Source organism: Anopheles gambiae, chromosome 2 (assembly GCF_943734735.2).
Source record: "Anopheles gambiae chromosome 2, idAnoGambNW_F1_1, whole genome shotgun sequence".
NCBI classification, from domain to species: Eukaryota; Metazoa; Arthropoda; class Insecta; order Diptera; family Culicidae; genus Anopheles; species Anopheles gambiae.
The window spans coordinates 42,412,187-42,429,685 of record NC_064601.1 but is presented as its reverse complement, the minus strand read 5'-3'; the positions used below and the strand labels follow the sequence as shown (position 1 = coordinate 42,429,685).

The following is a 17,499-nucleotide window of genomic DNA, read 5'->3' as shown; positions in this document are numbered from 1 at the left end:
TAAGCAAGCAACAAACTTATGATAGCACAGGTGAATAAGTTGGTTTTCTCGACAATTTACCGCCCGATTTGTAGGTTCCATTTTGTACTTCATTAGTCAGGCACACTACTATATATAATTGGTGTACACAAGAGGAAGATTTATAATCTTACTAGCCATACCTAGCATGGGAGTCACGAAAAAAGATTAAACTATTCCTGTTCTATTTTTTATGCTCCATTTTTCTAACGCATTCAAAAACACGTATTTCACAACTAATTTCTATCATTGATCCATATTTTGGAATCTCGCTATTATATCCTTCTTAATTTCATCGGACCGCATGTGGATTGGATCCTCTTAAAGCGAAATGAATATCTCGAGCAGCGATCTAGCTCATAGTAATATTAGCAGAATATATGCTTTCAGCCGAGATAGAAGCGTCGGCGAGTTGTAATCCACTTGGATAATCTAGATGCACAAATAAAACCGGGATGGATTGCACTGTAAATGTGAATTGCCTCGAAACGTAAGAACACCTTCCATAAGATACATACTTCATTATTTCTAAATATTCTAAATATGCGAATCTTATTTTATTTATGCTCGAAAAACGAAATTGTCTGCAACAACTAAAATCATTTCAAATCATCACATACCGTGTATCGTTGAGCGTATGACTTACGGGCAGCCGAAATCTAATCGATCAATCTGTCGGCACACTTGTATCACACCATTAAAAACAATCTAGACTAATCGTAAAAGAAATTTGAAATAAATGAATTGTCCAAATAATGTGCGTTCTCGATTCCTTTCTACCTTTTTGTTGTACCTCAACAGGTACAAGTGCCTCGCGCAAGCTGTGTCGTTATGGAAACCGAAAACTTATAAACTATTATTATAAAATAATCCATCAAGATCAATGTTAACTGTGCACTTTGTTTCCATCGTCCCGCTTGAACTTTGTTTTCATCGTATTGTGTAAACATAAGTTGAAAATATTGTTTCAATTGGAAAACAAAACGAGCCTACCCGACTATTACTTGTACAGTGTACCACAAATACCATCGTTTAACAATTGTGAGCAAGACCGGTATGGTAATGGATCGTAGGTTGACTACACTGCAGAGTGGGGCTTACAGAGCTTACATTATTTCAAGGTCTGCTACAACTACTCCCACTGCAGTCAATGCCGGTAGTAATCGGCCCAGAGCGAACAGATTGCAAGTATTGGACGCACTATGCCCGGTCAATCTAGGAACGCTTTATTGTAATCAAAACGATGCATCCACTAATGAAGCGTCGCAATCGTTGTTTCATACAATACATAACGAATAGTTCGTTCTAATTTTAATTATATTGGTGTGAGGTGGCCTGCAATTAGGCAAACAGCGTATCTGATACATAATTTCAATATCGTACATTATAAGATCAAAGGAAAATGATAATATTCCTCGAAGATTTACGAACATTACATTTCTCTCAGACTACCATAGACATAAAGATTTCATCCACAAAACAAACTTTGTATCAAAAACAACCACACTCTTGAAAACCTTGGCTGTACTTTCCTGTCGCCGTAAGTTCACCTTTGATGAGCGTACCGCAACTGTTTTGCTCATCTCAAGATATCCTTGGATGATTGAACCCGGTGCCAATCTCATCACATTTAGTTCTTTTAGCTTTTTTCCATCATGTAAGCCTCCGTCAGAGGACAATTCGCGTACAAATTGTTACCACAAGTTAAAGGAAGTGTTTTTTTTGCTCTTCTTCAAGGAAATCCTCCATTTCTCCCTGATTATGACTGATGCGGTGAAGTTCAGTGCAAGGCCATGGGGTCGCAGTAATTACACAACATTGACCTGCCCACATGCCTGGCTGATCCGGACAATTCTTCTCAGCGTGACCTTTTAATAAGCTCAGCCCTCCTTTCCCACCAACAATTTCATCTGATTGACGACGTGAAAGAAGTCAATTTTACGCCCATTTTAATGGCCCTTGAATGTGGTCCAGAGTACGTGAAGAAGCGCTCTATACGAATCTATCTTTATTACGCTATCACGCAGTAATAAGAGATGATGAACACACCATGTCATATTCATATCTACTTATCGACCCTCTGCTCGGATTTACCGGTCCATTCCTTTGTCCACTGAGTTTAATTTATGAGGATGCTTAAAAATGTCGACTGATAGCAAAGTATCGCATGCAGCGGGTGGAATGGGATTCACTTACTTCCTTAAAAGCATCCTGAGCAGGTTTCAACGTACGACGAAAATGCCGTTCACATCCGTATTTCAACCAATTCAAGGCAGTCAGATTCACGTTCTTTATTAAACCAGTATCACACATGCAGCCGTGCACACAAGTTTGTTCAGCGAATCATAGGATTTTATGACTAACCTGAACAAACTATATACAGTCGGTTCCCGATATACGCGGTTTTTGCGTTCCTGAACAACTCCAATTTGCGCGTATGTCAAATATCACGGTTTTCAGCCAAAATACGTATAATTAAACTTTTTTTTAATTTAAAATAGTGCTATTACACACTTTACCATCCATTTAATACGATTCGTGCGGAACTACCTCCTATTTCTGGTTTTTAAGCGGTTTAAAAATGTTTGCATAAACGCATTTTTTTCTGCATTTGACGATGCGTGAAACAAATTGTACTAATTTCACATATGATCTGTCAAATTTAGAAAACCACGTAACTCTGAATCTAAATTGTTGGTTTTGAGTTCCATTGAGTTTTAGTCAAATTTAGCAGAAAAATCAAGTACCGCTAATAGAAGAATACTATGCTTTGAACCCAAAACAGACATAATGGAACACAGTGCATTGAAAGACTGTACCACGGAACCGACCCAGTTTCTTTAGCACGCACAGCATTTGGAAACATCGAGTAATCAGCCAGACATGGATTAAACCTGTACATTCATTTCGTTGCAAAGCTACAAAAAATTAATGTTAAATAGCGATACATTTTAACCAAGTTCAGCACACAGTAGGTAGTGCGTAATTAATTTAAACACGAAATCGAATGTACTGTCGCAGTAAAGCCAAGATGATAGCGTATGTACATCAAATAAGAAGGTCATCGTATTAATTTGCTATAACCTTAGCCCAAGGTACTAGGAGAAAAGAGGAGTGCAGAAAAAAACGAAAAACGAAAAAATGAAGAGAAAGGAAAAACCTATCCCAATTTTGGTTGTCCCAAAACCTCTCCACATTTCGTGTGGAGCAAATTTTGAAACAGTTATAATCTCCATTGTAGTTCCCATTCTAGGTCTTACGTCACTGAAACATACTGATCAGCCGTTAACTCACGGAACTAGTTTCATATCATTGCTCACGAGAATTCCTTCAACTAAGATGCTGAAAATATCGCCACTACCGCCACCAAGAACTTCTTTTTTGTTCTTTATTTGGTTATTTGCATAAAGCTTACTATCTCCACGAGGGCCCTACACCTTTTCTGGTGACCAGTTTGTAGGCCGGTTTTACGTGCATGCATTGTAAAGCTAACAGGTTTTCAGGGCAACCTAAGAGGGTGAACGACATATCAGAAACATGCCGAAATAAGCTTCGATAGATCCATCCAAAGAATTTAGGCCCTTTCTGAAATTAATAGTCAAACACACACAAACACGTTCCGGCACGTGGAGTTCTAAACATTTCATTCTGGCTTATTCATAGTATCTTCACAAGCTTTTACATCTGCGTCAGCGTTTTGGTTCAATATTTGCCAGCAGATATCAGATCCCTCATTGGCAGACATTAGCCATCGAGAGCGTAACACCAAGCATTAGTGAGAGTTCAGAACGCGACCAGTCCGGACGTGCACGGTCCTAGTGACCACGCGGTGTGATATTATAATTAGTGTCGGTTAGACCATCCACGTGAAGGCTTCATAATTTTGGCGCCGAATAGGTCAATTTCATTTGTAACTATCCATATGATTCAAAGCTTCATTGGAATGCTGCGTGGACTAACGTTTTGGTGCGTGATAGTGTTGTTCATCTGTAGGTGGCAAACATCTATGGCTCAGTTACCTGGAGTACAAAGTATCATACAATTCTACCGGGACGGCGATGAACGTTTGAAGTATGAAAAGCCCGATCAGCGACCCTTGCTGCCCGAGTACGATTTCATCATTGTTGGTGGTGGATCTGCCGGCTGTGTTTTGGCAAACCGACTCACAGAAATATCCCATTGGTCGGTGCTGCTGATCGAAGCTGGGCCGCGCGAGAACCTTTTGATGGATATACCAATGTTTGCACATTACCTACAGACATACAGCACCGTAAATTGGGACTATCGTACGAAGCCAAGCAATCAGTGCTGTTTGGCGTTTAAGAACAATCAATGCCGCCTTCCTCGGGGCAAAGTGATGGGCGGCTCAAGCGTTCTTAACTACATGATCTACACCCGCGGTAATCGCCGAGACTATGATGCGTGGGCAGAAAAAGGAAATGCTGGCTGGTCCTTCAATGATGTGCTGCCGTACTTCCAAAAGCTTGAGAAAAATATCGTTCCTGACTCTCACTCTATGTACGCTGGTCGCAATGGCCCCGTCACGATATCATATCCCAGCTATCGCACCAGCGTGGCTCGTGCGTTTGTGAAAGCAAACATGGAATTAGGCCTGCCCTACGTTGACTATAACGGACCCAGCCAGATCGGAACATCCTTTATTCAAAGCACCACGAAGAATGGCCAGCGTGTATCCTCCAACAACGCCTATCTTTACCCGATACGAAACCGAACCAATTTGCATATTATTCGAAACGCTCACGTCACAAAAATTTTGCTCAATCGTGATACGAAGAGGGCCACAGGTGTTCAGTTCTATGCAAACCATCGCTATCAAAAGGTTCGTGCTCGTCGTGAAGTGATTGTTTCCGCTGGGGCTATAGGTTCGCCACACCTGCTCATGCTGTCCGGTATCGGCCCGGCCAAGCATCTACGCCTGAAAGGTATACAGCCCTTGGCAAATCTTGCCGTCGGGTTCAACTTTCAAGATCATGTGGCGGGTGGAGCATTAACGTTTCTCATCAATCACACGGAAACGCTCTCTTCGAAACGTATTTTTACGCTGGAAAAATTCATGGAATACGAACACCAACACACAGGTATGATGGCGTCTACTGGAGCGTGTGAGGCGATCAGTTTTCACGACACAACTCAACCACCCAATCGAGCCAACGAAGCTGGTTGGCCCGATCTGGAACTGCTATTGATCGGAGGGACGCAAGCGGCCGATCGTATTTACGAATCCAACTTTAACTACAAACCGGAAACTTTTAATGCCCTGTTCGGTGATATTGAGCGACGCGGACTGGAGGGATACACAGTATTCCCGATGATTTTACGACCCCGCAGCAAGGGTCGAATACGTTTGGCCAGTGCTGATCCCTTTGAGCATCCGATTATTCAACCTAACTACCTCGGAGATCCGTATGACTTGGAGGTTTCGGTGCGTGGGATTCGTAAGGCGATCGAGCTAACGAAAACTAACACGCTCAAAAGTTTCGATGCCCGGTTGCTCGACATTCCGATACCGGGGTGTGAGCAGCACAGATTTGACACCGACGATTACTGGAAGTGCTTTACGCGACACGTGACGTACACGATCTACCACCACGTGGGTACGTGTAAGATGGGCCCGGCAAGTGATAGGCTGGCGGTGGTAGATCCCCGTCTGCGCGTGCACGGTGTGAAGGGATTACGGGTGATCGATGCTAGCATTATGCCGGATATTCCGGCAGCTCATACCAACGGACCAACGATCATGATTGCTGAAAAGGGCGCCGATATGATAAAAGAAGACTGGAGTATAAGGGTAACCTAGTGAATGGTTAAGAATTGTTGTTTGATATGTCAGCAGTTAATTTATCACAATATAAGTCATGCTTCAAACCAAAATCATCCATTTTATTATTATGAATTTTTATTTAAGATATCACATTAACTGATCGTAATTACCTATTTTTTTTATAATATTTTAGTTACAATACTGTTTCACTCTATTGACGTCAATTATGTACGACATCATTACCGCTTTAGTGTGTTGTTATTTTTAACCAAAACAGGAAACCCAACAAATTGAGCCCTACAGCTTGTCAATCATGCATCGTATTCTGTTTCAACTTGGCAATCGATGAATCACACAAGCACGAGCATTTAATTAATGATATGATCCACACAACCTCACAAGGATGCTAATTTTATGCATATCATTGAGATCAAAACAAACAAATTTCATAATGTTTAGAAATTCTCTTGCTCAAACCTCGTAACACATTATATCTTCCATTCGAGCGTAATATTATATTTATTGCAAAATAAGCCCCAAACGGACATACAAGAATAACCTGAAGTGGAACAGTGGAACACGTCAGTGCAGGGTTTAACTTATGTTTACTCTTTTTTACCATTCCACCAATCGTTGCTGCTCTAGAATACACTCGACATGTCATCGTTCATTAAACAACCCTTGGCACACATAAAGCAGCAGTACGATAAAAACAAAGATATCCCTTACTTTCGAGGACAAAAGAACGCATGACAAAAAAGACACGAATGAAAAAATATTTTAAATGTTTTCTTTGCGCGATTAAACCAGAAAGAAGAGAAAGTATGGTCAAAGGCTAACTCATTTGACACTTCCAACTTCATTAATATGTGGCGATGATTCACTAACACAGTACTAGTTATCATTTCAAATTTCCCGCGCCATCAGATTTCCAAGTTCTACCAATGAAAAGCTCTCCACTGTATGTTTACCACAGAACATGGTTAAGCACTACAGCTGCCCACCCTGCAAGGAAAGCTGGATCCACGCCAGTCAAGTTCAAGTTTACTGCAAGTGTTCAAGTGTGAGTAAGTCCGACAAAACCCCACTCTAGGGTAGCCGTTACCGGGTTGAAATGTGATGTGCGCCTTCCCCGACCTTATCCGATCGCGATTCAATGTAAAGCCAACAACAAAACACTAACTTTATGCACCATCACACTGTGCACGGTGTGTGAATGCAGTTTTTGACCGCAGCAGCACATGTACCCAAGGTTACCAGTCGGATGAACTATTCGTACATCTGACTGGCGGGAGTATACGAGCGGAAGCGAGCAACTTACGGTAGCGCAGGTGAATGAGTAGTTTCCCGGCTACCATTATCAGTGCGCGCCTTGTGCATTACTGCCCCTTTCACTCGATTCTTACGCGCAGTCTTAGTACCTGTCCTACTAGCTGTTTCATTGTTCTCTCAACACTTCTCATCAAACATCTTCTCGCTCTCGCACCCTAGCAAAAGGTTTTGCCATCTCCCTTTCCATTCGCCCTACACATCTCACTCTTGCATTACTCACATTGGTGCAATGCATGCAGCGCACGTAGCCACAAAAGCTCGCTCGCACACTGTTCTAGGCGCATTCTTCTCGTCCGTAAAAAAGTTCATCTCAAAAATCTGAAAGAGATGGTCTAGAAGGGACTGTATGTGAAGATGACAGGGGCAGGGTATTCTGGAAAATCCCTAAATAGATTCGAGTAGAACGGTAGGAAGTACAGGGAGCGTCCGAAAAACTTGTTAAATGACTAACTCCCCGGGACTCGTTTTGCACACAGCTACAGTTGCACACATCGTGCTTCGTGTCTAGTAACGGAGACGGGGAAGTAGCTGCTTAAAACGCACGATATTGACGGCCGCGGGACTCAGTACGAGCGTAGTCGCGAAACGGCATGCGTTGGTAGCATTGTGCAGAAATTCAGTGCCAAGTTGTTACAGACGAACCTTGGCATGGGACTTATGTATCGAGCCGGTGTGTTGATCTCTTAGTGAATCATTTCTCATTGATTACGTGTAACTGTGCGCAAAGAACGAAATAACGAGTGCGTGAGTTTATCCCGTGTTATCCCGTGTGCTAGTGGTCCTGCTGCTGTTCCAACATGCAGTACCTACCACTTGCGGCCGGTATTCTGGGGATGGTGAGCTTTAGCAGACCCCAGGATAGTCTGCTGTCGATGCTCAGCTTCCTGCAGGATGGCGGCGAGCGTATGTCGCACGAGCTGCCAAGCCAACCGGTCGTTCGGCCAGAATATGATTTCATCATTGTCGGAGCCGGATCGGCCGGCAGTGTGCTGGCAAATCGGCTAAGTGAAGTGCCGGACTGGTCGGTGCTGCTGATCGAGGCAGGACCTGGTGAGAATTTGCTAATGGACATCCCGATGGCGGCCCACTATCTGCAAAACTTCAACATCAACTGGGACTATCGAACGAAACCGAGCGACCAGTACTGTTTGGCGTTCAAGAACAATCAGTGTCGCTTTCCCCGTGGCAAGGTGATGGGTGGCTCGAGCGTACTAAACTACATGATCTATACGCGGGGCAATCGGCGCGATTTTGACCACTGGGCCGACCTGGGCAATCCGGGCTGGTCGTACAAGGAGGTGTTGCCGTACTTCAAGAAGCTCGAGCACAGCGTCGTACCAGACGCGAACCCGGCGTACGCGGGCAAGGATGGTCCGCTTACCATTTCCTATCCACGGTTCCGCTCGGACACGGCGAAAGCGTTTGTGCAGGGCGCAATAGAGGACGGTGCCCCATACGTCGACTACAACGGGCCGACCCAGATCGGTGTCTCGTACATCCAGAGCACTACGAAGGATGGCAAACGGGACAGTACGAACGTGGCGTATCTGTACGATATGCGCAACCGCTCGAATCTGCACGTGAAGAAAAACAGCCAGGTGACGAGAATCCTGTTCGACCGCAGTGCCAACCAGGCGAATGGTGTCCGATTCTTTCACGCCGGCCGTTTCCACACGGTTCGCGCGCGTCGAGAGGTGATCGTTTCTTCTGGCGCTATTGGTTCGCCCCATCTGCTGATGCTTTCCGGCATTGGACCGGCCGACCATTTGCGCGCAAACGGCATCAAACCGATCGCCGATCTACCGGTGGGGCACAACTTCCAGGATCATACCGCGGCCGGTGGTCTCACCTTTCTGGTGAACAATACCCAAACGCTCACCTACAAGAACGTGTTCCGGCTGGACAACTTCATGAAGTATCAGTACGACAAGCGTGGACCATTCACGTCCACTGGCGGGTGCGAAGCCATCGCATTCTACGACTCTGAGCGTCCGGGTGATCCAGACGGATGGCCCGATTATGAACTGCTGCACATCGGTGGTACGATCGGGGCCGATCCCACCTACGAGGTGAACTTCAACTACAAGCACAAAACGTTCCAAACCCTGTTTGGCGAGATTCAGCGCCGGAACTACGATGGGTTTACGGTTTTCCCATTGATCATGAGACCGCGCAGCAAGGGACGCATCTCGCTGAACGGTTCCAGCCCGTTCCAGTATCCGATCATCGAGCCGAACTACTTTGACGATCCGTACGATCTGGACATTTCGGTGCGTGCCATCCGGAAGGCGATCGAGCTGAGCCGGACTGGCGCGATGCAGCGGTACAATGCCCGCCTGCTAGATATTCCGATGCCGGGCTGCGAACATTATCGCTTCGATTCGGACGACTACTGGAAATGTTTTTCGCGCCACGCCACCTTCACGATCTACCATCACGTGGGTACGTGCAAAATGGGACCGAGAAAGGATCCTACCGCGGTGGTGGATGCGAGACTGCGCGTACACGGTGTGAAGGGTTTGCGAGTGATCGACGCAAGCATCATGCCGGATGTACCGGCGGGCCATACGAATGCGCCCACTATCATGATCGGCGAAAAGGGTGCCGACATGATCAAGCAGGATTGGAACGAGCTTACGTAGACTGATCATAGGAGAATGTTAGCGTTTTTTTTTACTTAGGAGACTTTAACCCTTAGTCAGATAGAGTGTTTATGCACGGCGGTGGCATGCAATTTATTAATTCCTATACGAGATCTCCCACAAGAGAAAACATGTACTATTTATACTATTTATAAAACCTGTAATATTGAGTTGCTAGTGATAGTTGTAAATCAAACATGTTGTGTACTTAGATTTCGCTGAAATCCAATGAATATAATAAAATTGTGTATCTATTTTATTTAATTACGCAACATAGCTCTTTTTTACTTACAAATGAATAACTAGCAAGTGAGTAGTGGTAATTATTGATAGCCTTAAGGCCAAATTCGGAGAGGAAATACATAACCTTTCGCATACATGCATTTCCGATCTAATTGTACGTGATTGTTTGCCGACGTACAATCAAGTAAGCGAGAGAACGCTAAGGTTTTTATTCGAGCAGATGCTACCATCACTTGGCAAATTATACTCTATTCAATTAAATTTCTCACTCCTCTCCGTCGCATCAGCAACTGCAGTGCAGTGTAAATTAAACGAATGCCTAACCACCTCGATTACGTGTTCGATCGGACGTACGCGATGAGCGATATCAATTTAATCTGATGTAACAAATCGTACAGCGTATACAAGCCTGCTGGTAGAGAATGATGGGGAGACAGAATGATATGAAATTTGTTTTGAACAAGCTTACACGCCACGCGGATTTTTTTCTAATTGTATTGGTAAACAAACTATTCACATTCAGTTAACAACATAAAGCAAAAGGCTGATTGAAATATACCTTTAAAATAATTTTAATCTAATTAAACAACCCACCCTACAGCAACACTGTCAACAGTCAATGAACTGTAATGGTCCTTGAATTGTGCACTTGATTTGTGATGGAAGCAGAACCACAAAAGCCAAGGTAATACGGTCATCGTGTGTGGAAGGGCTACATTGCCAAGGCCACGGGATGTCCCTTTTGTGGTGGGACGCTCTCACCCAACGGCTGTTGCATTGCCAAGGACGCAATGAAAGAACATGCAGTACACTTTAAGTTGGTCAAAACTTGCTTATCTAAGACGAAACGTGTAAAAAGGAATCAAAGCAGAGCAGAGACGAACAGTTTTAACGATGCGAAAACCTGTTGTGCCACTAAACTGCCTCTCATCATTGCTGGTTGGTATTGAACCACGAAAACAGTCACTGACATCTGGAGCGGAAGCTGTAACGTTGGTTTACATGATATCTAGGAAGCAAAACGAGCCCAAAAAAGTGAAAGGATTCGGCCAAACAAAGCAATCAGAAGTGATTATTTGTTGAAATATCCTTTTATACATGTATATGTACCTATTTGCATCAAAGAATACATGAACTTGTTTTTAATAAGTCAATAAACAATGAACGTAAATTTCAATTAAAAAATAACTACACATAGGAAAATACTCCACAAAATTAAAAATATGTAAACTCTTCGAACAAACAATGATAAATAAATAAATGTTAACTAAACTTTAAAAAGCGTAATATAAAGACATGTTAATTAGCAGCACAACGTTTCTCTTTCATATGGCATTGAATGTTCTCCGCCCATCTTCCCGATACGGGTGACGTGCATCCTCTCCTCCTCACGGCGCACAATATACTGGAAAAGTACAGACTTTTGTGATCAGAATTTCAATTCAATCTACTGTGTTATGTATTTAATGACACCTTTATCCACTCTGCTGCGAACTGGAGTGTTTAATCGATCTGTTTGTTTTAATTGAAACGTAGTCTTGCAACCTCAATTGATGACGTTGGGAATGAAAAGTTGTTTTGAAAATAATCTTACGCTACGTTGAACTACAGCCAAGTGCAATAGCCAACTAGAATTGTATTATTTTATTTTCAAATGATCAAGAAATTGAGACTAAAACCAAAACAACGGAGCACAATGTTGTGCACAGATGATTTACTTGCTGTAAAAGCGACGAACCCTATTTAAAATTGCATACTGTTAGGCGTATTGTATTGTGGGAAGGGCTTCATTCGATGTTGACGTTATTTAGATGAATATCTCACCTAGCGTATTTAGCAACAATATAGCATGTGAGGATGTATAATTCTGGACCCTCTTTCCTGCGCTCTTAAACACATTTAATTTTCCCAATATCAAGATGCTTAATAAATGTCCTCCTGCTGATCCACCAGATATAATATATTGTGAAGCTATTTGACGTCAAGGCAAGTCCTTGGATCGTCGATTAGTTAGCGTCAAATTATATTTTCTAAACGAAGGAATATTGACTTTGATTTGCTAGGCTAAGTTAAATCTACTACTGCTGTACTTCTAAAGGTTATATAGGTATAGTTGATACAGTCCTGTGGTACAGTCGTCCACTCGAACGACTTAACAAGTAGCAAAGACTGAAATTCCCGCATAATGAGTCTCAAAATCCTAAATAACCATGGCATATGTTGCATAGTTTGTTAATCAAAATGGAGGAGAAGAAGTAGTTATTCAGGATGGGTTATCAATATTCCAAATGACTGCTTTTGACCTGTTTTATAATATTCGAAAGCAATCAATTTATTTAACACCAAAACACAATATTGTGACCCAGTGTTGTGCACAAATGATATGCTTGCTGTAAAAGCGACGAACCCTATTTCAATCATCAGACTCATCATCAGACTCATTAAATGCATCATTGCATTGATCATTGATTGTTAAATGAGTGTTCCTTGTGTTTTCTTTCATATCCGATATTTAGGAGTGCATGCATCGTAACATGTTCCCACAATTCACTTTATTCTATAATGCTGAATCAATCAAGATCAAACTCTAACATAAAACGACGTTTCTTTGTCTACAACTATTTACCATAAACTTTACCTATTAGCTATTTATCAACAACTATTAAACCTATTGAAGCGCATCAGACCGCCTTTTCACACCCCGCTTTCATCATCAATCTTCCAAACATTCAGCAGTTCCACACCAACAACAAACGATTATATCATCAACTTAACTGTCTTCATTATCATCAACTCGGCTATATCAAACACCCTATCGAGTTTTTTTGTGTTGTGTTTTCAACCGATCGTTGTTGGTGTTTAAGGAAGTTACAAAGAGACGTTCACGAAACTGGATACCACATGCGGTCTCCACACCAGGCCGCTAGCGATAGCTGATTTCCGATTATCATGGAACACGAACCAACGCTCCGATGATAAAAAATATAAAATGGAATTTTAAATCATCGTTACCCTTGACCATCACGATATTGAACCACACGCTTATCACACTTCTAGCGCCTTTACAATCTTTTGCTCTGCTTCGTCGCGTTTTTCATCGATTCCATTTTTAACCGTTGCTTCATCGTGCTCTCTACCAATCGGCGCAACAGTAACCCTTAATACTCGTAGCACCAGCATTAGATACCACCAGCACCACCACCGGTAGGGATGTTTTGCCCTAACCATTCGTTTTTTATCAAATCGGACAGCTTCTCGCCGATCATGTACGCCGTAGCGGTAGGGTGTCCACTGGTCGGATACGGTATGACTCCCACATCGGCCACCCGTAACCGCCGCACACCGTACACCTTCAAATTGGACGATACGACGGCGTCGGGATCACTCGGCGGTCCCATCTTGCACGTCGCTATCTGGTGGTGAATTGAGGTCGTCTGCGTACGAATGGCACAACGCCAGTAGTCATCCGTACCGAACCGAAAGCTGGCACAGTTTGGCAACGGTACATCGTACAGTTTCGCACCGTAACGGCGGGCAGCCCGTGTGTCCATCAGCGGCAACGCCGACCGGATGCCCTGCAGAATCGTTTCCACGTCTTCCTGCTCCTTTAGCATGTTCGAGTAAAAGCGCGGCCAGTGCAGTGGGTTGCAGCTTTTCAGGCGCATGTACCCCTTCGACTTCGGGTGCAGCAGCACAATATTGACCGTCATTGCGTCTCGCTCGTTCGCTTCCAGCGGTTTATAGATGCTGTAAATGGTGTCCGTCAGCCGGAACCCGTTGCGGATGCCGCTGCCGTGATCGGCGGCCTGTGAACCGCCGGTGAGTATATACTCGATGTTAGGTAGCACGGTCGGAGTGGCCGCACTTTCAGGATTTGTGGTGTTACGAATGAAGGCCACCGCCTCGACACCGCCCGTCACCGTCATCGGACCCTGGCCTTGCAGAAACGACAGAAAGGCGTCCAGCGTAAGGACGTTGTCACCGTGCAGTGAAAGGTTCGTCGTGTTGGTCACGAACGCGAGCCCGGTAAAGTAGATGTGATCGTACAACGTCTGGCCGACGGGCAGGTCCTTTATCACGGGTATGCCTACCTCCTGCAGGTGCTCCTTCGGCCCAACACCGGACAGCATCAGCAGCTGCGGAGTCTGCAGAGCACCCGCGGTCATCAGAATTTCCTTATCCGCGTACACCGTGTACCGATTTCGGTCCTTAATAAATTCCACCCCGTACGCTTGCTGGGTAGTCGCGTCGATCAGCACACGCGTGGCACGCGCATTGGTAAGTATGTGCAAATTTGGCCGATCGAGTATCGGCTCAAGGAAAGCGGTGTACGCCGTCAGTCGGCGGCCGTTGCGAACGTTTGACTGTATGTACGACACACCGATCTGCGACTCGCCGTTGTAATCCACACTTTCCAGACCTAGCTCACGCCATGCATTAACGAACAGCTTGGCCAGCCGGGTGCGATAGGGAAGGTACCGCACATCCAGATTGCCGTCCGTGCCGTGATATCGGTTCACCTCGCGTAGGTACGATTTTTCCGACTTGACAAAGTACGGTAGAATCTCGTCAAACGACCAACCATCATTCCCGGCCGCTGACCATTGATCGTAGTCGTACTTGTTTCCGCGCACGTACATCATGTAATTGATCAGTGTCGAACCACCGAGACCTTTACCACGCGGATAGCTACAGCGCTGATCCTTCATCCCTACGGAGGTAATAATTGTAACGTTAGCAAACAGTTTCCTTTTCCACGATCATTGTCCAAATCTATCCCATCACCACATCCTTACCCCAGCAAGAGTAGTTCTGCGGTTCCGCGAGGTATCCCCAGTTATAGCTGGTAGATTGCAGGTACGCCGAAAAAATAGGCACCTGGACGAACAGATTTTCCTGCTCACCGGCCTCTATGAGCAGCACATTCCAATCGCGAATCTCAGTTAGCCGATTCGCCAGCAAACAACCCGAAGGACTAGCACCGACGATGATAAAGTCATATTTCTTCAGCAAAGAAGCTTGCTTGATGCTGTTTTCCTGCAGCAATCGCACATTTGCCGGATCTTCCGCACCTAACCCACCAGTATCCGGGCACTGGCACACCGAGCACCGTACCGTAAGGTACAAGCACAAGAACACTAGAAACAACAAACGCCCATTGCCATCGTGCACTCGTAGTAAGTCCTGCAAAACACCCATCGTACACGCAATGTCACTAACGAGAGTCCACCTTCGAACGATCAGCTTCGCTCGAGATCCGATTTGAAACTAAGCTATCGATGTTAGATCGTGTTCTACTACTCCTCGTCAAATCCTTCGTGAGGGGCATGTTTTTCCTTCTGTCTCTTTCAGTGTAGCTGGTCATACAATACCTTCAAAGTGGATTTCAAAACAAAAAATAAAGCCCCTCTACTATCATACTAGTCTGCTTTCCGCACGAGCGATCTACCACCCTTCTTCAAACGGTGCATATACCGGGTCGCCGTGGAGGAGGGATGATAAAACACACAACGGAGTAACAATATCAACGGCACCAAAGTGATCACTGCATTTGATAACTATAAAAATTCCGCACATCGGAGGGAGGTGCGGAGTTAAAGGTGCTTTTTGCTTTTGGTGCTTTTCCCGCAGCGCATAGTTCCACTGTGAGTATTTCACGGTCACGCACACCATACCACGTCACGTCAGCCAAAAGAACCAGACTGTTAACCAACTTAGCTTACCAGACTACTACTTCAGTAATCCAGCGCATGGAATCGATAATCTCAAAATCGGCAATGATAGGCTGCCGCACGTGTACCTTTATGCATCGTGCGGATAGGACAAAGTTATAGCAATTTAAGCAAAACGCGATTCGGATGTTGACCTCTAGCTTAAGGATTTTTTTTGTTAGGCTAAGATATCTCAAAGCCGGTCGCGTGGTACAGTCGTCAACTCGTACGACTTAACAACATACCCGTCATGGGTTCAAGCCCCAAATAGACCGTGCCGCCATACGAAGGACTGAATATCCTGCTATGGGAGGTAATCCAAAAGTCACTAAAATCCAACTCCACAAATGGTACAGACAAGCCATGACCGATAACGCTTGTTGAGCCAAGAAGAAGAAGAAGATGTCTAAAGTTTTTTTTACGGATGTTTGATTTATTCTTGAAAAAATAAAACGGTCAAAAGAACCGGTATCATGAAATAATTATGTAAAACGTCTAACATTATATAACTAGTTCTAACCTTCCTAGCCCTTCTTGGGTTAATAAAAAAATACTACATCCAGTTTTGGCTCTGACCCCCTCAGATTTTTCGTTATTTATACAGCACAGCCCATCAAAAGGCTTGCCTATCAGTTAAGGATACATTAAGGAACAATTTCAGACCCAGCCTCCAACACGGAAGGAATTTAAATTCATTAGCATTGCATATGGATGAAGATCTGTTCCGTAGGAAGTGCTTGTCTGCCGTTAACATCGTTTTTGTCTTGTGTCACTCCCAGCACTATCATGCACCGGTTTTTTTGGTAACCAATCTGGTACCCAGGTCAGCTTTAGACGAGGGCCTTGGCATAGCACTGGCACACTGACACTAACTGTCAATGGTTGATTAGCAGCCGTTCGCTTTCGTATTTTACTCCACTTCTTCACACTATCTTCCAAAGTTCACCAGTCTCGTCGCCGGGTAAGGATTTAAGCTAACACTATCGTTTAACCGGCATCAATTTGAGGGTCAACATAGCTATGATGGCTGTTTCTTTTAGCTGTTTTGTTGCAAGTTCAAATGCACAACAACTTTTGTTTTATTTGTCTCTGCACGAATGGCAGGTGAATTGACCAATCGATCGACGATTGTCGTCTTCGAATACCATCAAACAGTGCACCAAAACAAATAAAATTCGCAGCGTTTTTTGCCGTTTTAGGTACAGCATAAAACAGGAGGCAAAGCATCATAGCGCATCGTAAAATGTTTACGTTGATTTAGGCTTATGCTAACGATTATAAGCTAAATGATTCAGCATCAAAGCATTTCGTCATATTTCGCTAATCGGCAGCTCACGTTAAGTGCTGAGCGAAATGGTTCCTTGGGCAAAAGATTTATTTGCCTTTTTCTGCGACGAGTCACAATTCAAAACATTTCTTTTTAAATAAGACTTTTTCCACGGCAACCTATAGTAGATGCTCTCAACCTAAGCTCTCAAGCACAATATGAAAGGAAAAATTTTATTTTGTGGATGGTACGTACCCTTCACCGTAGCATTGTATCGCCATTGCGATCGGACGCTATTGACACTAATATTTGCGCCCGTAACACAGCTAATTGGTCGAATCGGCAGGGACGAACAGGAAGGTTATCGTACGAATGCTTTTAACTTTGTGCAACAAAAAAAAATGCCGCCGTCTCACTGGGCAGCGCTGTTTTCAATGGCGCTCAGCATTGCATAGTTCCGGGCTTGAGTTAAGACGGCATCTAACATGACCTACCCTATTCGCC

At 44.1% G+C, this 17,499-nt stretch overlaps 4 protein-coding genes across 18 annotated transcripts in view; 2 read left to right on the top strand and 2 right to left on the bottom strand.

The window, feature by feature from the left end:
- Nucleotides 1–17,499, bottom strand: part of LOC1268733 (flotillin-2) — a 161,293-nt gene that overhangs the window by 123,517 nt on the left and 20,277 nt on the right. The gene's annotated exons all lie outside the window — the stretch shown is intronic.
- LOC11175739 (glucose dehydrogenase [FAD, quinone]) lies at nt 2,144–6,873 on the top strand. Its single transcript, XM_003436560.2, has one exon. It carries the CDS (start codon nt 3,941–3,943, stop codon nt 5,834–5,836), a length of 1,896 nt encoding a protein of 631 aa, XP_003436608.2. The 5' UTR covers nt 2,144–3,940; the 3' UTR covers nt 5,837–6,873.
- On the top strand, nt 7,476–10,038 carry LOC11175565 (glucose dehydrogenase [FAD, quinone]). Its single transcript, XM_003436559.2, has one exon. The coding sequence runs from the start codon at nt 7,930–7,932 to the stop codon at nt 9,772–9,774; it is 1,845 nt and encodes a 614-aa protein (XP_003436607.1). The 5' UTR covers nt 7,476–7,929; the 3' UTR covers nt 9,775–10,038.
- Nucleotides 12,548–16,074, bottom strand: LOC3290901 (glucose dehydrogenase [FAD, quinone]). Its single transcript, XM_310328.8, has 2 exons — nt 14,814–16,074; nt 12,548–14,728 (listed from the first exon to the last, which is right to left on the bottom strand). The coding sequence occupies exons 1-2, from the start codon at nt 15,214–15,216 to the stop codon at nt 13,197–13,199; spliced, it is 1,935 nt and encodes a 644-aa protein (XP_310328.8). The 5' UTR covers nt 15,217–16,074; the 3' UTR covers nt 12,548–13,196.